The sequence below is a fragment of the Rhamphochromis sp. 'chilingali' genome, assembly GCF_963969265.1.
Source record: "Rhamphochromis sp. 'chilingali' genome assembly, chromosome: 20".
Taxonomy (NCBI): domain Eukaryota; kingdom Metazoa; phylum Chordata; class Actinopteri; order Cichliformes; family Cichlidae; genus Rhamphochromis; species Rhamphochromis sp. 'chilingali'.
In genome coordinates this window covers 29913078-29938983 of record NC_137947.1, presented here as the reverse complement: position 1 = coordinate 29938983, position 25906 = coordinate 29913078, and the positions used below count along the sequence as shown (strand labels likewise).

General features: G+C 40.7%; 1 protein-coding gene across 3 annotated transcripts in view; it reads right to left on the bottom strand.

Moving 5' to 3' along the window:
- Positions 1-697: 697 nt before the first annotated feature.
- Positions 698-25906, bottom strand: part of pdxkb (pyridoxal (pyridoxine, vitamin B6) kinase b) — a 30170-nt gene continuing 4961 nt past the window's right edge. The window contains exons 2-11 of one of the 3 annotated variants that reach the window (XM_080869449.1): positions 19905-19959; positions 13846-13950; positions 13281-13364; positions 11805-11839; positions 11289-11341; positions 7513-7558; positions 7279-7390; positions 6967-7103; positions 6720-6786; positions 698-6338 (exon numbers count right to left, since the gene is read on the bottom strand). In XM_080869449.1, coding sequence (XP_080725575.1) covers positions 6223-6338; positions 6720-6786; positions 6967-7103; positions 7279-7390; positions 7513-7558; positions 11289-11341; positions 11805-11839; positions 13281-13364; positions 13846-13950; positions 19905-19959 — 810 coding nt within the window. In that variant the 3' untranslated portion in view covers positions 698-6222. Of the gene's footprint in view, positions 6339-6719; positions 6787-6966; positions 7104-7278; positions 7391-7512; positions 7559-11288; positions 11375-11804; positions 11840-13280; positions 13365-13845; positions 13951-19904; positions 19960-25906 lie in introns of all 3 variants that reach the window. The other 2 variants (XM_080869448.1, XM_080869450.1) reach the window with 2 other exon arrangements.

Below are 25906 nucleotides of genomic sequence, written 5' to 3'. Positions count from 1 at the left end.
ATATTATTTTTTACTTTAATGTAGGACAAGGTTCAGTTAGCTTTGCACAAACATAGAAGCGTGCTCCAAAGAGCTACTTTTTCACTTTGAGTAAAGAAGTTGAATCAGTACTTTAACTTGTACTGGAGTATTTTTAACACTAGCATCTGTACTTCTACTTAAGTACAGAATGTCTGTACTTTTGCCACCTCTGGTCGACTGAAGCGCAAGATCAGTCATACCATGTAGTTGATGGCTCAGCAGCGCCCTCAGGTGGTCATTGGTGTGGCAGGTTGATCCGTTCTTAGTTTCAGAAATGAACTCTGGTTTTTCAAACCCTCACTCAGCACCAGGAAAACAGAGCTATCACTAACCTAAACTAAAAACAATAAAGGATGTAAAAATGGTTTGATTGGAGCCAGATACAGCATTTCACCATATTTACTGCCTCATGAGGCTGACAATGCAATCACATGGTGGACATTGTAAGCTTTAATCCAACTTTTGAGATCTACGATCATGTCTGAGAAGGTTGAGGTGTGGAGACCAACTGAAACAGCACAAAGTCACTCGATGTATTGCATATCACACAGATAAATGTCAAAATAAAATTCATTAAAATACAGAAGCATGTCCTCATTTTGCATGTCCAATAAAATCTAAGGAAGAAACAGATTGTAAATAATGAGACTGATCCAGCTCGTGTAATTCTTAATCTCTCTTTATTGCATTAGAACATACATTTCTCATATATATCTATATATATATATATTTATAAATGTGAATTTGTACACTACAATCTTTTATTGTAACATGTTAGAAAATACTCGTAACGCTCCAAAAACATAGCACTAAAAACAGTTACCAAACAATGATTATTACATTTCCTCATTTTGTTTTGGCCGCCGAGAACAGAAGGAAAGAAAAAGATGGTGGAGTTGAACCTGTGGATGTAGAGGAGGAGAGGACCACTGTGGCACAAGCAGGTGGGCTGTTGCAGTTTTTAAATGGCAGCCAATTCATAACTAAACAGAGACGGATGAGGGGAGGCTGGGGTGTGAGGACGGGAGAGCATGGATAGCCACGCAGGAATGAGTCACATGACCACGTAAGCCAGAGAGACAAAGGATCCAATCACACAGGGTTTCACTTCAGTGAAACATTCAGAATCCTCACCGGCCGTCTGATCTGCAGTTAACTTTAAAAACGTGACACACGGTCCACAAACAGAAGCAAGTCAGTAGCAGGTGTAAACCTCAATGTTTTGGATGGTCTGAGCCTCCAGTTTGGTCTCATGTCAGTTAAATTCAATAAACTCGAGACTTCACTGGCTACATCACCCCTCCATCTAAAACACATAAAATGGTGTATTTCAACACAAACTAACATTTAAAAAAAAATCTAAAATCTAGCAATTAGTTTTTAATGATAATAACCAGATTCAGTGAACAAAACCCCCTCAAAACTCTAAAAACCTCAAAAGATTAGCAACACCTGCTGCCTACAAAATTCAACCCGTGTACAGTTACCATGAACAAGCAGCCAGAGACCAAACCCGCGTCTTTTGTTTTTTTAACCAACTCAAAATTCAACGGAGGAATCTGAAGCAGTTGGACTTACTGAAAGCAGCGTGAGCAGGACAGACAGCAACAACATGGACACTGAGGCACGTTGAGAACAGGGAACAGCGGCGTGACAAAGCAGTGACAGCAGAAACAGTGAAAGTACAGTTTAACCATCTAACGAACACGCACACGGCAAGGCTAAGGTTTAAAAACTAGCAATACGGACAGAAGAACTGGCACTGCAGGGGTTTGCACAGGTTTGGAGGATGTAAAGGAAGAAGAAGCAAAGTGAGGCATCAAGGGAACATTTAGGATTCAGTTCCCTCTCCGAGCAGTCCTCTAAATGTTCAGCTGGGGTTAAGGGAGTGATTGTCCTCTTGAACACACCTCTCCTCCCCTCCTCATCTTTTAACCAAAGCGTTCCTTTTCTTTTTTAACCTCCCCCTCCTCTTCATCCCACAACATTTGGCAGATTTTCTTTCCATGTATTTGCTCTTTCATTTTTACATGCGCAGACACACATACACACGAAACCCTGTTACCATAAACGACATTTACACACACATACACACACTCTCCCACGAGCAAAGACACAACAGGTGGATGCGTTTAGATCCAGTGTTACAGCGGTCGGGTTTGTTAGCAGAGCTGAAAGACGGTTGGCAAAATGCACAGACTCGTGAAGTCTGTTACTGATATGACAATCAGCGCTACAGTGACACAATATAACTGTACTGGTACAAAAGTGTTTTACAAATGAGATCGTTTTTCCCACCTATTTGTCCAAGAGGTGCATTCAGATTACCTCTGAGCACAAGTGTACAACACTGCAGTTCCCAAATGATAAATCAATTAGGGCCAGATTTATTAACAATCTGAGTTTTAATTAACTGCAAACGGTTAATTAACTGTTTGTATGCTTTATTTTTTACTTATTCCTTGTGGGGCTTTGACAAATCTCACAAGGAATGTTGCATTTTTTGGAGGGGAAGACGTTACGATGTGTACGCAATTGGTGCAGGTGGAGATCTAGAAGTTGTGAACAAAACTGTTTTGTGCTGAGGTTCGCAGGCAGGTAAATCACTGACTGCTTTATAATGCAAACTGCAAAGCTCACAAAGTCTCTGCATTCATTCTCTCAGCAGTGCGCATACACACGGAGCTCCATGACATCATAAAGTGACTTTCATTCAGTTGTTTTTTTCTAACTTCTGTCTAGTTTTGGATCATTATTAATAAATCTGACCCACGCTGCAATTTCAAATTAGTCATTCACCAAGAAAAAAAAATACTGTTTTATAAATATTTACTGAATTTTATATTTTTTGGGTTTCATTTTTTTTAGTTGGAATTAAAAGAATCAATTTTCTGCAATTTTGTAAACCAGACAATAATTCCGCCCCTTGCACCCCTATAAACAAGATAAACATACATTTACCTACATTTAAGACATCTCATGTTTCCTTCCCTCCCCTCCTCCTCTCTGTGAGTAGTATTGTGGTATTATGATGTTAGATTCCTAAGGCAGTATCACAGTACAGTCCATAGAGAAACAACAGCAGTACAGAAATACACTGACTTGCCCAGAACCTTACATCCAGCTCAGGTGGATCACTGATGGCTTCTGGCTGTTTTTTTTCTTTTTTTTAAGCCTCTGAATATTTGGTTGCACTTTCCAAAATTGAGGAGAAAAAAAGATTCTGGAGGTAATTTAAAACTGAAATCTCCTTTCTTGTGGTGCCCTTGTAGCGCAGTGGGCTAAGGCACATCCCAAGTTCTTGCGACATCATTGGTTTGAAACCAGCTCATGACCACTGTCGCCATTTGCTCTCCTCTCACCCTTCCCATCACGTTCCACTGTGGAAAAGCTACAGGTTATAATACCACCACTGGTTTTGGTTTTGGTTATAACAAATATTAATGTAATTCAAAAGCTGATACTGTGATTTTGAAACCCTGACATTTGACTTTATATCCCATTATCGTCTTTTTGTACAACTAAAAATTAGAGAGGCATTTTTGGGGCGCATTTATTGTTAATCACTTTTGGCTCTGGAAAATTGTTTATATTGTGACATTTGTAAGATGATGATTTAACTGAAACTGTTTGAACAGATTAAGCTGTACTAACGACTTAACTGTATTAGTTTAGTGCAAAACTAATCTTTCGTTTCAAGATTCAACTCACAGCATTTGGTTGAAATTCGACCTACTTTTACTGCACCCACAACAAACAGAACTATTTCTACATAACACCCCTAATGAGTACTTTTAAACATAAAGGTAATAGGAACTCGTACGCACATGCACAGACTAATTCAGGTTTCTGGTACAGATTAAGACGTGACAGAGACCACAGTGGAGTGTGATGGGAATCAAAAGCTCATTTTTAAAAATAAAAGTTTACAGAGCTTGTAGATGTTATCGATACTACTCAAGGCTTCCAGTAAATTCAGTGGCTCAACTTTCAGATATAGAGTTCTGGGCGAGAGCTGGGCCGGCAGCCGTCCGGCGTGACGTGGGTTGGTTCTGGCACTGAGGTGGCCAATTTCTGAGTGGTCTACAATCAGCTGGGGACAGCTCAGGCAGCTCGGGTTGCCCATTTTTTTCATGTTGTGCTAAGATGAAAAAGGTTCAACTATACACTATGATTTTTAGACAGTTACTATCAGGTGACAACAACTAGAGGCACTGAAGCGTCTGCGAGTGCCACAACCAACCCGGACGTCTCCTGTTTGAGTGATATTGTAGTGCGTGCAGTCTATAGTACAGTAGCATCAACACAATGGTCCAATAGACAGATCAGATAGAAGATATCATACAGATGGTCCAATACAGTTATAGTACAACATCTATACATTGTGCGTTTTTTTTTTGTTTGTTTTCTCATATTTTTCAAGAGATCTCAGGGGTTAAACTTGGTCACCATTACATCACTGCTGTAAGACGGGTAAGGGATTAAAAGAGTGGTGGGCAGAGCCATAGAAAAACAGTGTTTGATCTTTAGAGTCTTGCAACTTGGCGTCAGGTGTGGAGAACCACTTCTAGAGTGCAACACTGTCAGAAATAAACAGAATATGCCAGTTTAACAGGGTGGCAGTAATAGAGCAATAAAGTAGGCAAGTTTAATAATTTTGAGGTAGAGTTTTGGAGAACTTGTTCAGTGGTTCCACAAAGAGACTTTAGTTGGGCGGCCTGCCCGGTTATAATTTGCAACTCATTTTTCAATTTTTATCCGTGGACAACTGCCTCGCTCTTTGGATGAAAGGTAAGTCACTCCTAACCCTGACCCTCTAAGCCTTTCTTCCTCTATCAGCCGGCTTACTCGCCAGATCCAGGATCCGTGATGTGTTCCATGTAGGTTCATACGTTCCATTACTCAACTACATCCACCAAAAAGATTTCGTCCCACAGTCATGTGTACTCCAAGTCAGCTGTTGACAGTAATTCTTGTTCTGCTCTGAAAATCAGCTTCGACCCAGAGGTCTGCCGTATCCTTGGCAACACTGTTTTCTCACATCAAGAGGGACCTGGAGTTGACTCCATGCAGGAGTTTGTGGAGTTTACATGTCTTTACTTGTTGGGAAAGGTTTATGTAGCCATCTAGTCCCAGTAAACTCAGATACTCTTACATCATTTCCTAATTAAATAATTTTAAATAAATAATCAGAACCTGCAGCAGGTGGAGAACTGTTTCTACTGCTCCTACGTTGAGCTCACTGCAGAGCAGAACAAGGATGGCCTGTAGATGCAGCTGATTATTGCTATTTACCATGAAAATGTTTGCATTCTTTATTGTTTTTTTTTATTTTTTAAGAAAGCATGGGTGCACCTATTTTCATGTGCACGTGCATACATTTGCACGTACACATGACCCTTACTAACACCACAAATACAGTCTAACTCTGTGCGAGAGCTGTTATTCAGCAGCTGGGTCACTGTGAATAGACTGACGTGCATCCAAATACACTGACATCACTATTCAGTGTGGCTACAGGGGCAAAAAACCAGGCCAGACTGAAGAGAAGCCACAGAAACTAAACCCGAGATCGTTATCAAGTTATCCATGAGAACTTTTTGAAAAGACTTATTAATAAGTCTTATGAAACTTAAAAAAGGTAAAATATTATTTTAAACCAGAGGTAAGACTATTAACTTATCCTAGCAGCACTCCAAGGACAAAACCTCTCCCATGTTTTCTATAACAGTTGTGAATTTTGCCCAGATCTCAGTTTACCAGCTCCAAATCAATTCCACTGTCGTGCAGATGATTGAATACTGGATGATTTTTTTTTAAAGCCATCACTCTCATTAACCTTAACATATGACATTTTGTGCTTGTGGAAGTTCCCTATCTGAGTCATCCGGAGAGCCCTAAAAATTTCTAAAGAGCTGCTGCAAAGTCCTCTCGGATACCCTGACCAAACCTTCTGTCTATCCATGGCTCTGGTTCCAAAACAGGGTTAAGGGTTTAGTTAGGGATCAGGACACTGAGGACTTCAAAGGGTTAAAGGACTAAAGGGTTTACAATACTAAGGTGTTTAAGGAGTCTGGATGATGAGTTATTGAAGTTAGGCAATGACAGTCAAGGTTTACAGTAATGAGAGATTTACCGAGATACAGGAGCTGAGAGATTTATGGATGGAGAGGTTAGTATGAGTCTTATGGGTGGGCAACGTTAGGATATGACTGTGGCCTCCGTAACTATGGCAGGATCTTCTATGTCAGCTTTACTTTGGACCATCCGCAGCTCCAGCTGGGGCGGACTGGGCCTCCGACCAGGACCTGCTAACTCTGAGGGCGAGAGGGGCAGGTAAGGGTCACACAAAATTCAATTAACCCGCAAAGTTTGATTGTGCAAAGTTTGGAATCTGAAGACAGGTGTCATGAACAAACTGCCATTCATGCAACGCATTTAAAAGCAGTTATGCAGGAGAAGCCAGTAACTGATAACAACAGGAGCAGAAATCCAGACTTTATCAATGAGCTGCTGTAGTGAGGACCCATGCAGGTAAGAAATATTACTGCTAGTTTTTATTTTTACCACCCAAAATTTTTTGAAACTCTAAAGTAAGACGCTGTTTAAACTGATTTCACATAATTGTTAGTGTTTTTGTTCATGAAATTCAAACAAGGAAAGCTTTAGACGCTGATAACTAGTTCTGTTATTCTCACCATGAGCGTAGGATATGGTCCTCTGGATAACGTGATGCATCACTGAAAACGTTTTCTCACAGGCCGTCTGAGAGACAGAAAAGAAAAAACAAAACAGTAATTTATCTTTTTTCTTCCTGACTTCAAATATGTCACCTTATCTTTTATTTACTTAGCTGTATTTCCACCATATTCCTATTCCTCAAACTTTCAGTTACTTTGGACTGAGCTCCAAACAGTTTTTCTGTGTTTGTTTGTGAGTGTGTACCTTTAGGTCAGTGGGGTAGTGATGTGTCCACGCTAGCAACATAGCAGCAAACAAGTCTCCAGTTCCTACAAAGACAGCATCCACTTTGGGAACTTCTAATCGCACTCTCTGTGTTGTCCTGCTGCCATCTGGACGAACTGAACAGCACAACAGACACACAACAGGTTAAATTCCTGTATTAACTCATTCACTGCCAGCCATTGGCAGTGAATGAGTTAAACCCATTGACTCATTCACTGCCATTGACGGCTATAGACGTCAATGGCAGTGAATGAGTTAATGTCAAACTACATTCCTAATCCTGTCGCCTACCATGACGCTGGCTGCCCAATGACACCAGGAAGCGGTCTCCCAGTCTAGAGGGAAGATCAGAGGACGTAATAACCACTGTGTCTGGGCCCATCGCATGGAGGAGGTCCATTACCTACAATCAGAACATGAGATACAGAAGTATGAAGCTGGAAAAGGCAAAAAGACAAACTCTACTTTTACAGCAAGAACTAATGTTCATGTAGAGAAGAAAAACAGGATAAGTAGATATGTTACCTCTACAGCGTCTTTCTCTGTGCTGATGTTTTTCCCCGTCAATAATCTAAAACACAAGCAAACAATCACAACAGCTGCAAAATAAATAACGTGTGAAAACATAGTTGCAACAAAGACCCTGAAGACACTAAATCAAGACTCTTTCATGAACAGAACCTGATTCAGTCTGATTCTGCAGGCATACAGACAAACCAGCAGGTGGAGTAACTTCACAATAAAGCTGTGACAGATGTGAGATTCTTAAACTGCTTAATATTACTGCAAAAAAGAGGCTGTAAGGGTTAAAAAAAAAAACTTCACATGTGACTGTGGAGATCATAAAAACGTCATTTAAAACCTAAGCAGCAGATGTTACACTTTTAAGAATATATAACAAAGAATCTGATGGCTTCATCTGTTAGGTCCACTGAGTCCTACTATAAAGGAGGTAAAAATAAGGCTTTAAATCTTACCACGTTAAATGACTTAGTGCAGAAAATTGTTTTCTTATAGAGACACTAATATACATTCAAAAAGGTTTTCAAATAGTTTCATGTTTATTAATGTGATGAGAAAACAAACAGAACGCGAATGACATAATGCAAACTATTAGGACTGGGCTTCAACCACCATCTTTACTTTTCCACGAGCAGGCCGACTAACAAGAGGTTCAATTTAGCAGTTTCCATCAAAATGCTTCAAGTTCCAAATTATTCGAATTGTGTATTTTAAAGATCATTATATATAGCGTCAAGCTAAAACTGTACCTAATGTTAGCTGTTAGGCTATTATGCTGCTTTACAGGATGCACTAATCACTCTGCCTGGGTCCATCTCGTGGTCCATGACCTACAGATAATGGACCACTAAAACAGTTTGAACAGACTACAAAAACAAGATCAAAGCAACTGTCAGAATTTTTTTCTTCTGTTGCTGAGCTGACAAATTATTTTCGACTTAATCAATCATTACTGTACTTGAATGGCACTAACCCTATTCTGCACTCTCCTGCTGGTATAACCTTTGAACTGGAGCGTGAATCAGACTTAAGCTTGTTCCAAAAACAGCAAAGCTCTAATGATGCAATCTCACTGTGTGATCTCAGGGTATAGAGGAGTGCTAAATACTAGGGCTGCACGATTAATCGTTAGAAAATCGCGATCTCGATTCATACTTATGTGCGATATCATTTCCAAATGACAACGATTTAAAAAAAAAAAAAAAAAAAGACGACGACGATTGTACCGCATTTTGATCCGGGACGTAATCTGCATGAAAACAAGCGCTCACTCTTCCTGCTCAACAAATGACAAGGGCGGAGCCTTATACCACGTGATACAGAAGCTGTGCCGTGTGATGCTAAAATTAGCAGGGAAAAAAACAACGGAGAGCACGTCAGGGATGACGAGAAAGTGACAGGAGAAAATCCGTCCCGGTCAACCACCCAAACATCAATAACGGGAACCTTATACAGCGCTTCCCTATACCCGTCGAACTCCCGCAGGCACAAAGAAATTACGGAGGCTATCACTTATCACCTGACCAAAGATATGGCTCCCATCAACACTGTGCAAAACGAGGGATTTAGGAAAATGATCAACACCCTAGACAAACGCTACACAGTGCCGTCCCGCAACTATTTTTCTATTGTTGCACTACCTGCTCTATACACGCAGCGTCGAGCAACGGTGGAGACGGAATTTCAAGCAGTACAACATTTTGCAGCAACAACAAAACGTGAGACATTTGTTGTTTTTATGTTTATTTATTGTTTTTATGTTCAGTCTCAACTGTTACAAAGTTGATGTGCAGTTAATAAGTGCAATAAATATTTATACTGGAAAAGAGAATCGTGATCTCAATTCTAAGCAAAAAAATCGTGATTCTCATTTTATGCAAAATCGTGCAGCCCTACTAAATACACAGTGACAGAAGAAAGGATCCATTTTTATTTACACAACCGCTATTTATAAAGAAATATTTAGAGAGGAAATAAGTAACTGATTAAAGTAATGTATTTTCAAAGAACTCAAGTCATCTTGGATTTACAGTGCTTAAATTAAGAATACATAAAAGAGATTCTCATAAAGTGTGGAAGGAAAAATTAACAAGAAAGATAAGAGAGGATACAAGGGGAGCAAAGATGTATTTTTGGGACCACAAAATGGAAGTATTAGGTAACATAAGTGGCATTACATAAAGACCGTTTGCACCAATATACTCAGAAAATCAGAACAACTACAAAACCATTCAGGGAGAGTTTGTCTCAGACATGAGCAGAGGACCGTTGTAAGGACTCACAGAATGTGTGTGTGATTGCATCTGCTCACATGTAGCGGTCACTGTCTGGGAACCAGGCAATAAATAAATAAAATGAAATAAAAACACTCTTTATGAGACCGACTTGCTCACATTATTACCGTATTTCCCGGACTACAAAGCGCACCTGAATATTAGCCGCACAAGCTAAAATCAGGGGAAAATCCTGTTTTGTACATACATTAGCCGCACCTGACTAAAAGCCGCAGGTGTTTCAATGTTGACTTATCATATGTAAGAGAATATGCACAAAGGGAATTGTCAGGAAAGAGATGACTGTTTGGAGACACACCCCTTTTATTAATATTTTGAAAAACAAGTTATGGGTACATATTTGCACATGTAGTACATAACAGTAACCTACAGCACACCAGAAAAATAGATTCAGACTACCTTTTAGGCTCAGGTGCAGTGACACGGCTTTAACAAGAAGAAAAGTCAGTCATTCACCACCATCTTTCTCTTCTTCCTGCGCACTGAAACCACCAAAGTCCTCTTCTCCAATGTCGGAAACGAACAGGCTCAGGATGGCTTCGTCATCCACTCTCCGCTTCTCTCCTTCGTTGTCACTTTCAAAACCAAAGAAATCCTCGTTGTCAGTGTCAGAGTCGAACACCCTCAGAAGGGCCGTGGCAGTGTCCTCTCCATCATGCAGCAGTCCAGCCCTTCAAAATCCGTTGGTGATCGTGGATGTTTTCGCACTTTTCCACGCTGTCAGAATCCACCGGTGGAGTTGGGCATAACTTGCTTTTCGCAAGTTTATCGCCGCTCGTCATCCACGCCTCCCGCTGAATGCCTAGCGCTACTTTGAAGTTTGTTTTTCGCGCTACTTCGTACGGCACTACGTTGCCTGGCGGACGGACATGTGACTAACATACCACTCTTGAACCCCGATCCTTCCGCCAGGCAACGTAGTGCCGTACAACAGCGGAACAAACAAAACAAATCGTCTTACGATATCACAAAAATCATGGAAAATCCATAGAAAAGCCGCACCTGACTAAAAGCCGCAGGGTTCAAAGCTTGTGCAAAAAGTAGCGGCTTATAGCCCGACAATTACGGTACATTACATTATTATTACTTTGCAGATTACACTTAACTTGGGGATCAGGGTTCGGAATTAAGCTGTGATGATTAAACTTACCTGTAAGAGGATTGGGAATGCATTCATGTCAATGAATGTTCTTACTAGGGAACTAAAGTAATGCATTCACTTCCTGTTTAAAAGGAGTTCTTCCTTCTTGCTGTCACCAAGGGCTGCTCATTGGTGACCATATGATCAACATCTAGTTTTTACCTTGCAATATAAAGCACATTGAGACAATGACCATTGTGAACTGGCACTATATAAATAAAACTAAACTCTGGCAATAATATAAGGCTTTGTTATGCAGTGATATTAGTCTACTAATCAGAAGGTGAATGAACAGATGGTCACAGAGTCGTCAAATTGTCAAGACTGAAAACACTTTTACTTACTCAGCCTCAAACTGGTTAGGAGTGATGATGTCAGCAACAGGAACCACCTTGTTCTTATAGACGGGATAAAGATTTTGAGGAACATACTGTGGAAACAGAGTCACACAAACACAGAGGACTTCATCTGTGGGCAGAGTTAATACAAAGCTTTTCTCTGATGTTTGTTTTCATGCTTTTACATGATCAACACAAACTGTCCGCATAATGTAATACATACACAATATAGACACACACACACACACACACACACAGTAGATATATATACACACAGAGTGAGTCACTGTGTATATATAATACTGTCAGATCACAATAATCCCTCTGTCATGAGAAATTAGTCTTGTAACACACCCACAGAACACAAACACAAATATATATATTTGTATAAACACACACACACACACACACACACACTAAATCCCACCCACACAAAACTGAAAGGCACAAAATTCCTTCTTAAAAACAACAGACAGCATGGACACACATACAACAGGGTACACGAATAATCAGTAATCTCACCATAGATCCATGATCTCCGAGGACGGGGTCACACACTGAAACGACAAAAAGATACTGAGAGTGAGAGCACACCAGCAATCAGCGCATTACATAAACACACTGCAGTGATGGGAGGCATGAAAGTGGATTTGGAGATGAGCGCATCGAAGCTGGGAATGAGACTGACAGAAAAACCTATTATCCATTTTTAAAGTATTAAAACAGAAGACCTGGAGACCCTGCTTTGGGCTATAGTGTTTATTACATATCAGTTTGGGAAATGACCAATTTAATACTTTTTTTCATTATTGGAGTCTCTGCTGTGGTGAAGGCAAAAATGTAAGTTTAGTTCTGAGGGTGGAGTTGGACATCAGGTCTTGAAAGGTAACTATGCTATAACTCTGGAACTGATCTGATCAAACATCCATCCATAAATCCATGCATCCATACATCCTCTTAACCACTTATCCAATCAGACTTTTATCCAATCCCCACTCTCCACACAAAAAAGTCACATTGAAATGTTTCCATGTGTTTCTAACTGCAGTAAAAAATGTACAACCTGTTACTGGGAAGATGTTGATGAAATAATGAACTAATAAGGCAAAGATTAAACATCCAGTAATGTTCTGATATGACAAATAAATATGTGTAATACAGCCAGAAACATGCATACAATTACTCTCACTTCCATAAAACACCCATGCTGTCTTACAGTCACTGCTCTCCTATGTTATTAAAGTATGACAACATTCAAAAGCATCTCGCAGCAGCAGCAGCAGCAGCATGTAACACAGGATCTTCTATAAGTGCTTAGGTAAACACATTGTGCAAAACCCAATGTTTTTCTTATTATTTTGAGCAGAGGCAGTAAGTCTCACTGTATATCTACTATTACAGTGTCCACAGGCAAAACTGCAACAGTCTTGATTTGAGTCAAACTGAGTGGTGTGACATGAGAAAAAAATCCTTCAGGCTACAGAGTCATCCCTGGAGTGAAGTGGATCTACTTTGAATAAGCTGGTTAAATAATAAATGCCTTTGCTGCCTCACCAAAAATGTGTTTAAACTCTGATAACGAAGGCTTGGCTTGAATGTAAAAGCATTCAGCCCAGGAGCCAAACCTCTCATCTTGATAAATCTGAGACTGACCTGTGGAAGGACGCTGCGGTTGTTTTTGTCCCTCCCACTCTGTCCTCCACCACATCTACCACTCTAAAAGAAACCTGTTTTTCCTCTGAATTATTTACTTAAGTTTAAGTTGAAATCCCCAGTAAAAAGACACTTTTCTTAAAATTAATTAAAAGTATGACCAAAACAATCTGATTGCAGTTTTTGCCATAACTGAGCAGTTCTACTAACTGCAAGAATTTCCTAAAGGTAACAAAGGTTAAAGCTTTATTGCAGCCAAATGCTCAGTCACAGCAGTGGATCTTTTGTTGCATTTAATGTGATTCTTGTGCCCTTCTCACTCTGTGAAACCATGTGTTTGCTTACCGTACACCAGGTTGGGGTTGGCTCTCTTTAGCTCCTGAACAATGTCCACCACCATCTCCAAGAAGGACGTGTCTCTGGTGTACCCTGCAGACATCACACACACACACACACACACACACACGGAAGAGACAGAGCAGAGAAATTATTATAGGCTGTGTATGAAAAGATTCATAACTAACTATACTTTTTGATTTCTGTTAAAAACTGTAAACTTAAACTGCTCTGTATCTCAATAATGGCACCCAGTTGAACTTAAACTTACTTAAATCCAAACCGATTCTCAGATTTACCTTAAAAAGTTTTTACAGAAGAAAATTGTGACTTCTTATCTCTTTTTTATTCCCGTGGTCAAAATTGATCTACTGCTTTGATAAATGTAGATAACATGTGTTATCTACATTTGGCACACAAGTACATGATGCTAAAAAAAAGTAAGAAGACTGCAAGGAACTTATTTAAATTTAACCTCAGGGGGATCTAAAAATCAACTCTGATTAAACTAAATTAAACTGTCCAGATATCTGCATTTTGAGCAGCGGTACATGTGAAAAAGTAGGACACCCACCTGTTAAAACATAGTCATAGTGGTGCACGTTGTTCAGTTTGATCCCCTCATAAAGAACGTGAAGCTCATCTGCTGTCAAGACCTGACCTTTCCAGTGAGAATATCCTTCAGAAAGCACAGGAGAGATGTTACTGTGTTTGCTGTGAAGAGACCAGTGGATAAAACACACTTCTCCTGCAGGGAAATGTGAGCTTTTCAACCAATTCACAACAAGTAAATCAAAGAAAGTTTAAATGAGAATCAAACATGACGTGATGTGATTAGAAAACTGTACAATGATACTTTAATTAGTCGAGCCTCTCTCTGTGTGAGTTTGCTCCAGTCCCTCTTTCAGTTTACTTCCTGTTTTATTCTGAAGGTCAGACCCTCGTGTGGTTTTCTTTCCTCCTTTATTATTTGTATTTTTTAATGTTTGCTTAGGCTCAACTGTTCCCTATTATTCCTCCCTTCCTGTCTGTGTCTATGCCCTCAGTCTTTTTCAGGGTTCACACACAGGATAACTTTTCTACCCACATTTCATAATATCTAATGTTTCATTATATTAGAGCTGGGCGATATATCGAGTTTTTAAAACATATCGATATATTTTTATACGAGATATAAGATGTGACAATATCCTTTATATCGATATAGTCTATGTTACGTTATAATTATAGTTGTGGAGCCGCAAGTTTGCCTCTCTTTCGTCCACTTTTGTCTCTACGCAACGTTACTCCGCCTCGCCTTCACTGAAGACAACTCCCCCTCCTACCCCATCGCTTCACGTGCAGGCAGCGACAAGACGGACACGGCAAATCTCCGTTAACGAGTTACTGCGCATCGCCCCATGCGTGGGGCTGGACGGCGTCAACGTGCTAACGAGCTAAACATGCTAACGAGCTAACCGCGCTAACGAGCTAACAGCGCTAACCCTAAAATCCTTTCATTCTCTCAAAAGTTGATAGCGCGCCTTATGTATGAATTCTGGTTGTGCTTGATGGCCGCGAACCGATTTTATGTGGTACACGGCGCTCAGCAATCTGTCAAAAATGTTTGAGTACGACTTTGGTAAGCTACGGAGCTGCACCGCTTGATAGATTGTCGGCGCATTACGGCTACCGAGGAGCTTCGCGGAGTGATACGTACTGTGCATCAACGTAATATTACCGTATTGTGTGTGTATAAGGACCATAAATGGCACCTGTAAGAGACGTGGTTATGAAGTGGATTTCAAACTCCAGGCTATCAGTCACACAGTAAAACTTGGGAACAGAGCAGCTGTGAAATCTGTCTGTCTTTGTTATTACGCTCAGCGTCTTTTAGTTTACATTTTGACTGCACAATTGTGAGCTCTTTGTTTAGCACAAAACAACATTGTTTTCTTTTATTTATGGAGTATTATTATTTAATGAATGCTCATAATTTAATTTTGAGTAATTTTTCATGTACATCTGTGCTGTATGTTAATAAAAGTGCCTGTGTGACATCTGGGACACAGCTTTGACTAAGAACTCTCTTTTTGTTCTTACTTTATGGCTTAAAAAAAATCGAGATATATATCTTATATCGCCATCTAGCTAAAAAATATCGAGATATGAATTTTGGGTCATATCGCCCAGCCCTACATTATATCACATCTTATTCACTGACATATCAAGATTTTACATTTAATATCTCATTTCAATTAAACCTTGCAAACATCATCCAAAGGATAAGACAAACACCCTGATCATAAATTCCTGAGAAGGTCTTTGTGCCCCAGACATGTCTTTACCCCACAACCCAGAATTTGAATCTAATTGCATGAAGAACGCACACACATACATGCACGCACACACAGACACACACACACAAACACACAGCAGACCTGATACCTGCAGACACAGTATCTGGTTAGACAGGGACAGAGTGGAGGCTAGCAGCAGGACAAAGACGTACATGCTCCACTACACACACACACACACACACACACACACACACACACACACACACACACACACACACTGTGTTTGTGTGTTGCCTCAGCATGTGCTGAATACTGTATACAGGTGTGCATGTATGTGAAGTGGCCACAAGCATATAAGCCAGTGTGGAGGGTGTCTGTCTGCACATGACAGGTTTGCTGCAAGCTGGTGACGTCGTGGCTCCAGGTGAGTCACAGCCAGGTCACGTGGTTGTGGTGGGGGTTCTGGTTGCTAAGCAACAAGCCAGGAGAAAGCCAAAGGGGGCTAAGAAAAGAGATGAGCAGTCAGAGTGGTGTGTGCGTGAGAGGGAGGGCAAAATGAAGGCAGGCCTTCAGATAAGAGCTGCTTCTGACGTCATCGCACGCTGCTGTCGCAATTTCCCAACGCCCGCTGCTGTTTACTGCTGCGTCGCATGGCCGCTCCCAGCGTCTCTCTCTCTCCATCATCTCTCTCTTTGATTCATTTTCTCTCCTCTCTCCAGTTTTTTTCCTCTCTGTTCACCTTCTCTGCCCCTCTCCTCAGCCGCTCTTCTCTCCCTTTTCAGATGAAAACGTCTTCTTCAATATGTCACACCAAATTACACACTCTCCTCTGAGAAATTGCAAATGTAAGATCTGATTAAAGTCTGAGGCATTTCTGCGTTAAGGTCACTCAAACAGAATCCCACAATTGATGTGAGGACTTTTTCTTCTCTTCTCCACAACACACCGTCCTCAGCTGTATCACTGTCTACTCTGCAAGTGGATTGATAATAACAGTGAGCTTACAACCTGTGATTAGATTACTCACTCCTGGCTTTAACTCGTCCCCAAGGGTTTAAATTGAACTCCAGTAATTCTCTAAGACAAGAAATGCAAGAAAAAACTAATTTCAGAAGGACTGTGTGGAAAATTCTGGAGTTGGCTCAACTTTTCCTGCAAAACTATCCAATGTCATCCGGAAAGTGATAATGAAAAAGGTGACACTGATTCAGTAATTCACGGTAAAGGAGCTCCAGCCTGTACTGAGTGTATAAGAGAACATACTATTCAGAAGTTGGACATTTCTCTTTTGTAAATTATTTTTTGTATGTCCTATGAAATATTCTAAAGAGAAACCGGATTTCTGATTTTCGTGAGCTATAGGTGATAGTTATCTAAATTAAACCCAAAAAAGGCTTCAAATTTTTCACTGTGAGATTTCACTATATATGCACCAATAGGACCCAAAAGCAGGACACAGAAAAAGGTAAAGAAACAGAAGATAGACATTAAATAGCTATTTACAAAGATCAATCTCAGTGGGTTTGGGGTTTTCTTGAACCAGCTAACACAAAGAAAGCCTACTTAAGTTGAATCTAACCTCTCAGTAGAGCTGGGCGATATGAGATTTTTTCATATCACGATATGTTTTTTTCATTTCAGGCGATAACGATATCTATCACGATATAAGCCAAATAACTATATTTGTAAGATTTAAATGTGCCGTTGCTCACAAGTAAAATGTGAAATAATCAGCAGCTTGTTTTTATTTAAATATTTATTTCCCATAATAAGTTCAACAGGGTAGATGTACTTAAGGAACATGAGACTTTTTCAGATAAATAAAGGCAAATATTGCAAACTACACAAAAGGCAGCCGCTAAAGCGTTTAAGTTTCAAAATAGAACAAACGAAACAGACTAAATTGTCAATTCCACTTAGAAACAAAATATTAATTCTAAAAATAAATCTTAGTTTGTTTTACAGAAGAACAGACAAAATTGACTAACTTTTGTCAATATCAAATAAACTGAGAACTAAAAGGAAATTCTCAATCTCTCCTTGTTGTATAGCTTAGCTTTTCAAACAGTTTTAACAGTTACTTTAGTCTGACAAAAGCCGAATGACGCATTAGCGCTTCCAGTCAGAGACTGAGGCTACGTCCACACGTACACGGGTATTTTTGAAAACGGAGATTTTCCGTTTTCGTTTTAAAAAATAATCCCGTCCACACATAAAGGCAGAAATGAAGGAAAACGCTGCTATGAACACGCCAAAGCAGCAGGTGGCGCTAGATTCCTAACCGTGCAGAAATGTTGGCCAATCAGAAGTCTAGAAGCCTCGGTGGGAAAAAGTAAACAAAGCTGGGGCATAGAAGCAGAACCGAGTCGTATGTGTGGACGGACAGTAACTGTGTGTATATGTAAGCATTTAAACACTGCAGAGAGTAGAATTAACAGTAACAGTATTGTAGAAATTAATTTCACCGAAACAATAACGTGGCGCACAGTGTGACGCATGCACCAGTTTATTGTATTTCCAGACTTGCTTTCGGCACGCTACTCTGTTTTTTGTCAGACTTGAAATAGCCGAAATACCTTCACACTACGGAACTTCTATGGCTCTTCCGTTTGACAATCTCTCCGGCATTGGAACCATCATCTGTTTTCTCTTCGGTCATGCTCGGTTGATTTTTCTAGTCGGCACACTCATTTCCTCCATTATGCGCTGGCTCCATTACCCGCCGGCTGCTTCCCAAACAAACACACGTGCGGCTTGGTACTTGTGCTGTACGTAACGCGACGTGACGCTGCGGCTGTGATTGGTTCGGCTCTGCGCTACGATACTTGATTTGGATTGGCTGACCTTTTTTTTTTTTTTTTTTTTTTTATATTAAGAGGACAAGAGCGGCGAGGTCTATCGCGATAGCTTGATTTCTCTATCGAGTAAAAGTTATATCGCGATACATATCGTTATCGTTCTATCGCCCAGCTCTACCTCTCAGGTACATAAACTTTCTTTAAAGCTCACATGTCTGTCATGAAACGTGACCTAGGCAGTAGTTGAAAATACTGAAAAAGGCTGCAACAGGCAAATATAAATACCACCATCTGCTGCTGCTACATTTAAGCTCCAGGCTCGCCCACATGACACTTATCCTACAAAAACTCCTACAATTATGTTTAGCCTCAGTCTGCAACATCACCACAGGTCACTTTCACTGTTTTTAAGCTCACTATTATCTGTGTCGATAACAACTCCGTACAAAACAATCTGAGGCTGACTTCAAAGCAGTTCACTCGTCAATCAGACTTTCAGCTTACAGCTAAGTCAGCAGTAACCGTATGGAATCGGTTGCATTAAACCATAACACGAGGGGGTCGCACTGTCTTTTAGGTCACGTGAAATCAGATATGCAGATAAATTAGTTTACCACCCACAAACAAAATCAAACCTTTGTTATGATCTACTATTTCTTGACTCCACTATGAAGCAACAAGCAACAGCTGGACAAATATGTTTGTTTTCACAGCTGATTCATTCTTCAGGTTCAGTTAGCTTGGATTCCATGAAGTGGGGCCACACATCAGTGCGACAAAGGAGACACGGTGCAGATTATTCACTCACGTCTGGCAATCAGATCCAAATATTATGGCTAAATGTGACAGAGAGATGATGCAGACAGCCCAGAGGCGATGTCTGCATCATCTCTGTAACAAGATGCATCATCACTGCAATCATACAAGTTCCTTCAAATCAAATTAGTTCTGTCACAAGTACGCCTTTGCAGAAATTTTACACATCTCTTTCAATTATACTGATTAGATTTTAAACTTTGAGAGTCATCAATAAACTTTCATAATTATTTAACCCCTTAACATACAGCTAATAAGCTTAAGGATGTAAAAAAACAAAACAGTTTTACTGGAGAGCCAATTAAGCAACTTCAGATTTTCACGGCTCATATTAAAAAAATCTCATAAAAGTATAAAAATGAATTTTTCATGAAATGGGATCTTTAGATGATTCTTCTTAAAGAGAATAGAGATGGCACCAGATCAGCAGCATCATGTCCAATAAGAGAGAGACAGAGATGGAGCTTGTATAAAATGTGAATGGCGTTCATCTCCCTGCAGCTATATCTGTGTTTCCAAGCTGTTCTGGTGTCTGAGCATGCAGCCGCTGACCTCCACAGAAACTCATTTATCTGTCGAGTCGTCAGCCTCGGCACGGTCGCTGCCTCGAAGGGAACCATGTCTGTTAACACTCGCCAACACCTCATCACGACACCGAGGGAACTGACTGACTCACACACACCCACATAAAGCAGGCACGCACGAACTGAGAGATACACAGGCTAAGTCAGTGGCCTGACCTGTATGGTTGGAGAACTGGACGGAGTTGATTGAGTCCACCTCAAACCCTAAAAGCTGAAAACAGAAGACACAGAAAGAAAACAGTTGTCAGAAGATATCAGGAGAACACACTTTTACAGCTCGGCTGTGTTTTAAAGACTTCATTCTGTAGTCTCAGGCTGCTGGTGTGTCTCAGGTACCACAAGGAGTTCACTGGTGATGATGTGTGAGGCACCAGGTTATGACATTAGTGAGATATACTTATTCCTAACAAAGCTTTCATCTTTTCAAAGACCGAGAGCATTATGTCTTAACTGGAACATTGCTGGAATATTGATGCTTTCATTGTGGAGGAGTTGGACCCTCGGGCAGCACAGTGATGCCCAGTGGTTAGCTTTGTTGCCTAACAGCAAGAAGGTCCTGATCTAGCTGGGGCCTTTCTGTGCAGAGTTTGCATGTATTCTGGCTTCTCTCACGGTCCAAAGATATGCCGTTGGGGGGGTTAGGTTAATTGGTGATTCTGAATGTGAGTGTGAATGGCTGTTTGTCAGTCTGTGTTAGCCCTGCGACAGACTGGCAGTGTACTAGAACAATTATTAAAAAGATTTAGAAATATGGTCATTACATCGTCATGATTCCATCACCATGTTTGGTTTGCATATTAAAATATTTAATCTGAGTTTTCTCCACAAGTAAGGGTTTATTGGTTGCGGCAAAGCAGTAATTGCCCACCTTTGAGCAGTGGGAGAAATTATCTGTGATGACTTAACCAAGTTAATTTTCTTCATGAAAGCAGAACAAGAACAGAAGGGCAGACACATTGGTTTCTGGGTGAACAGTTTGATTGAGTTTAATGTATAATGTGTTACTTCTCCATTGTGTCAAGTCAACCTCAAAGAGAGGATAGTCATTTGTCATTTTTAATGCAAAGGCTCACTAAAGAACAGTCCTTCTCAGGTTGACTTTGGCGGTTCAGTTGTAGCTAACTAGATAGCCTCAGTGCCTTTGTTTTGTGTTTGTGATATTAAATCAACATAGTAAAGCTGCAAAATAATGAGCTGAAAATACTTTAGTACTGTAAAGTTGAACATGAAAAAGTCAAACTGCAATGGAGGGAAAAAGAAACACACTGTTAGACTTCATTTAACCTTGATGGATATACAGACATCGTCTAAATGTAACTTCTGCTGAAGTCTGCACACAGATCTGCAAGAAACAGCTCGTGGTGTCCTCACTCTCTCTGTTTCTTAACAGATTTGTTTTTATAAATTACCCCAGAGAGAGAGAGAGAGAGAGAGACACCCACACATGGCTCATCCACGTGCTGAGTTAATTGTTATCTGAATGTCTTTATTTTAATTGAGCTAAAGCTGGCAGAGTGAATGAGGTCTTTGTTCTTTTCAACTGACTGTGACTTTGAGATACAAGAATCCTCTTTCAGAGAAGAGCCCCTCCACCCACCCAGGAACACAGTGTAGATATTAACTTTGACCTTGTACGGGTTTCTGAAAGGTGGGACACTGTATTTATTTCAGCAGCGTGAAGCATTCAGAAAACACGATTAACATGCAGAACAATTCACTGCAGTCACATTACACTCCTGTGCACACAGAACTGAATGAATTATGACCTTTTTTGATATATTAATATTTGCATTATCCTTCAAGGAGAGTCTTCTGTTGTCCTAACTTACAGGACTGTCAGTGATCATGTTACACTTTAAACCTCAAGTGATCGTTGCCTTGCCAAAATATTTAATGCAAATTTCCTAAATAAAGCGAGGTAAATGGCTAAATGTGGCAATGAAAATTGCTCCCTGTGTAGCTACAGAGCAGATTTCCAAAAGGGATCAAGCCCACTGTTGTCTGGACATCCTGGTGTCCCTCTCTGTCTCTCTACCTGGAGCCAGTAGTTGCCTTTACAGACGAAAACACCTGCTAGTCTGGGACTAACTTCCTACTGGATGTCCCTGACTCCCCTACCCCAAACACTCTATTTCCCCCTCTTAAAAAACAGTTTTTAATGTTAAAATAATCCAAATTGTAATTACTGACCAAAGCAAATTCGACTGCAGTTTCTCTATAATCAAACAACTGCTGCTGTTTGACTTGTTATTGTATATTTTTAATCTAAATATCATACTAGTATTTTGGTTTACTGCAAAGTACATGCTGTCCAAGAAGTCTGTGCTTCAGTTCTGATAAACACTCATTCATTTTACAGTGGGGCAAAAAAGTATTTAGTCAGCCACCGATTGTGCAAGTTCCCCCACCTAAAATGATGACAGAGGTCAGTAATTTGCACCAGAGGTACACTTCAACTGTGAGAGACAGAATGTGAAAAAAAAATCCATGAATCCACATGGTAGGATTTGTAAAGAATTTATTCGTAAATCAGGGTGGAAAATAAGTATTTGGTCAATAACAAAAATACAACTCAATACTTTGTAACATAACCTTTGTTGGCAATAACAGAGGTCAAACGTTTACTATAGGTCTTTACCTGGTTTGCACACACAGTAGCTGGTATTTTGGCCCATTCCTCCATGCAGATCTTCTCGAGAGCAGTGATGTTTTGGGGCTGTCGCCGAGCAACACGGACTTTCAACTCCCGCCACAGATTTTCTATGGGGTTGAGGTCTGGAGACTGGCTAGGCCACTCCAGGACTTTCAAATGCTTCTTATGGAGCCACTCCTTTGTTGCCCGGGCGGTGTGTTTTGGATCATTGTCATGTTGGAAGACCCAGCCTCGTTTCATCTTCAAAGTTCTCACTGATGGAAGGAGGTTTTGGCTCAAAATCTCACGATACATGGCCCCATTCATTCTGTCCTTAACACGGATCAGTCGTCCTGTCCCCTTGGCAGAAAAACAGCCCCATAGCATGATGTTTCCACCCCCATGCTTCACAGTAGGTATGGTGTTCTTGGGATGCAACTCAGTATTCTTCTTCCTCCAAACACGACGAGTTGAGTTTATACCAAAAAGTTCTACTTTGGTTTCATCTGACCACATGACATTCTCCCAATCCTCTGCTGTATCATCCATGTGCTCTCTGGCAAACTTCAGACGGGCCTGGACATGCACTGGCTTCAGCAGCGGAACACGTCTGGCACTGCGGGATTTGATTCCCTGCCGTTGTAGTGTGTTACTGATGGTGACCTTTGTTACTTTGGTCCCAGCTCTCTGCAGGTCATTCACCAGGTCCCCCCGTGTGGTTCTGGGATCTTTGCTCACCGTTCTCATGATCATTTTGACCCCACGGGATGAGATCTTGCGTGGAGCCCCAGATCGAGGGAGATTAGCAGTGGTCTTGTATGTCTTCCATTTTCTGATGATTGCTCCCACAGTTGATTTTTTCACACCAAGCTGCTTGCCTATTGTAGATTCACTCTTCCCAGTCTGGTGCAGGTCTACAATACTTTTCCTGGTGTCCTTCGAAAGCTCTTTGGTCTTGGCCATGGCGGAGTTTGGAGTCTGACTGTTTGAAGCTGTGGACAGGTGTCTTTTATACAGATGATGAGTTGAAACAGGTGCCATTCATACAGGTAACGAGTGGGGGACAGAAAAGCTTCTTACGGAAGACGTTACAGGTCTGTGAGAGCCAGAGATTTTCCTTGTTTGAGGTGACCAAATACTTATTTTCCACCCTAATTTACGAATAAATTCTTTACAAATCCTACCATGTGAATTCATGGATTTTTTTTCACATTCTGTCTCTCACAGTTGAAGTGTACCTCTGGTGCAAATTACTGACCTCTGTCATCATTTTAAGTGGGGGAACTTGCACAATCGGTGGCTGACTAAATACTTTTTTGCCCCACTGTATGTAACTTTCACAATAAGTTGTTTGCTATTTTTACATTATAAGAAAATTAATAAACAATTGCCCCATAACTTTAACGTTTCAATATCAATGTAAAATAATATGCAGAACATTTGCAGCATTTTGGACTGCATGTACCTAAAAAAACATGGCAGCTTTGAGCATAACGCTACTTTCAATCCTATTCAAGATATAAGACTGTTGTTACTCATAGTAGTAGTGGGTGTGGTCAATAAATGCATGATGAGGTTGGATTTTACCATTTAGGAATTCTTTCAGCTTCAGTTTTCAAATTTCAGTCAATTCAGAAGTGATTTTGAGCTTCCAGCCTATCACCTCCCGTCTGTTTCTTTGCTGTGACTACACAAACTGTCACTGACATTTATCGCAGCGTGTTCTTTTGCCTCAGCGTGGATCCAAATTGGCCGTTGATGCAAAACCGTGTATTTACAGCGGATGTACATGGGTGGGTCTAAGAATATGTTATTTAGGTCACATCTTCCCGTGCTCTATTCATGGGCCTCAAGTCACTGACAGACTGTTTGCACCGCTGCTGACGGGAAAGCTTTCACTCAAGGCGAGGATCTTAACAGATTTAAAAAAATTAAACATTTTGCCTTCTTGGAGAAAAGCTTTTGGTAAATTCCCCCTGCGAGGAAGCCCCTTTCACAGCTGACGAAAGACGAGTTCAATTAACGAGTTGCACTTCTGGCTCATCACATCTGAGGCAACACAACAGCTAATTTTACTGCATCGTGACTTCGCTGGCACCATCCTTCTGCAATGACTGTTCAGTTCAGTTTGATTTATATAACAGAGTGAGAAATAAAAGTCAGCTTTTCTCCCCTATTTGGAAATGCCCATACCTGTGGGTGCATGTCACTAAAGTCTGATATAACTTAAAAGTTTTATAATAAGGATCACTTATTCCACTTTAACTGCTACACTCTTCTCTTGTGCAGTTACTCTGGACATTATTTTTGAAAGAACTATTCCTTTCCACTTCTGGCACTTAAAAGAAATCAAGATGTAAAATTTATATGTACTCATTATTTTTTAATGTTAAAAAAAAATCGCTATTTGATATTATGGAGGGTGCCAGTGCCCTTGAATGCTGTTTCTATGTGAAAGCTGAAGCTTTAACTTTAAGGCAGCCTGTCTCCATCTTTTCTGACGTCATTAGGAGGAATCCTGTGGCAGCCAATCAGAGCCCTGCTTTCTCATGTTGCCGTCTCCCGGCTGCTGACATGCCACAGATTCTCTGTCGTGACAAGAGAGAGGGATGCCCGGCACGCTCGCTGACATCATTGTCATCACCATCATCATCTTCTTCTCTCTGATCTGTGACACCAGCTGAATCATGGTTGTTACTGTGCATGGTGAGACTTTCTCCTTCATTGACCTGTGGGTTTTCCATTGAAGTCTAAATTTAACACACTGCCCTTTTTTTAATTAATTAATTTTTGCTTATGTCCACAAGCATCAGCAGTGGTTCATTCACACAGTCTGTCTGCCGCAATCACCATCCAGACACACTCATTATACACACTGGCACCATGAGCAGCTCCTAGAAAATGTATGTTCTTGCAGACTCTTGATATTCTAACACAAATGCTGGCTCTCTTAGCAAGGCTTATCAGTGTATTCATAATGGACACCATGTTCAAGCATGAGCGTGTTAATTATTGCACCAGGACACTCTGCATTGCAGAACAATATCAATTTTGTAATTCTTTCATCAGATCTGGGACCATATGTCTCAGACACTCGGGTGAAGAGAGATGCTAAGCGGTTAACTGATCACCACCTGGTGAGTTGGATCAGGTGGCAGAGGAGGATAGTGGACAGCCCTGGTGCACCCAAACCTAAACCTATTGTGCAGGTGCACTGAGAGAATCCAGCAGAGGCAGAGGCGCTGGTCCACAAAATCTTCAATTCCCACCTTCAGCAGAACTTCAAAAGCATTACAATGAATATCAGAGACATTGAGACTGAATAGACCATATTTTGTACCTCCACTGCCGAGGCAACTGCACAGAATTGCAGCCACAAAGTAGTGGATGCCTGTTATTGAAATAGTCCCTAAACCAGATGGTGAAAGGATCCATCATGCTCAAGAACGAGTTGTACTGGGCTTGGTTACCCGGAGGTATATCAGAGGTAGCTGACAGATAGCAGCAAGCTAAGAGTGTGGCTCTG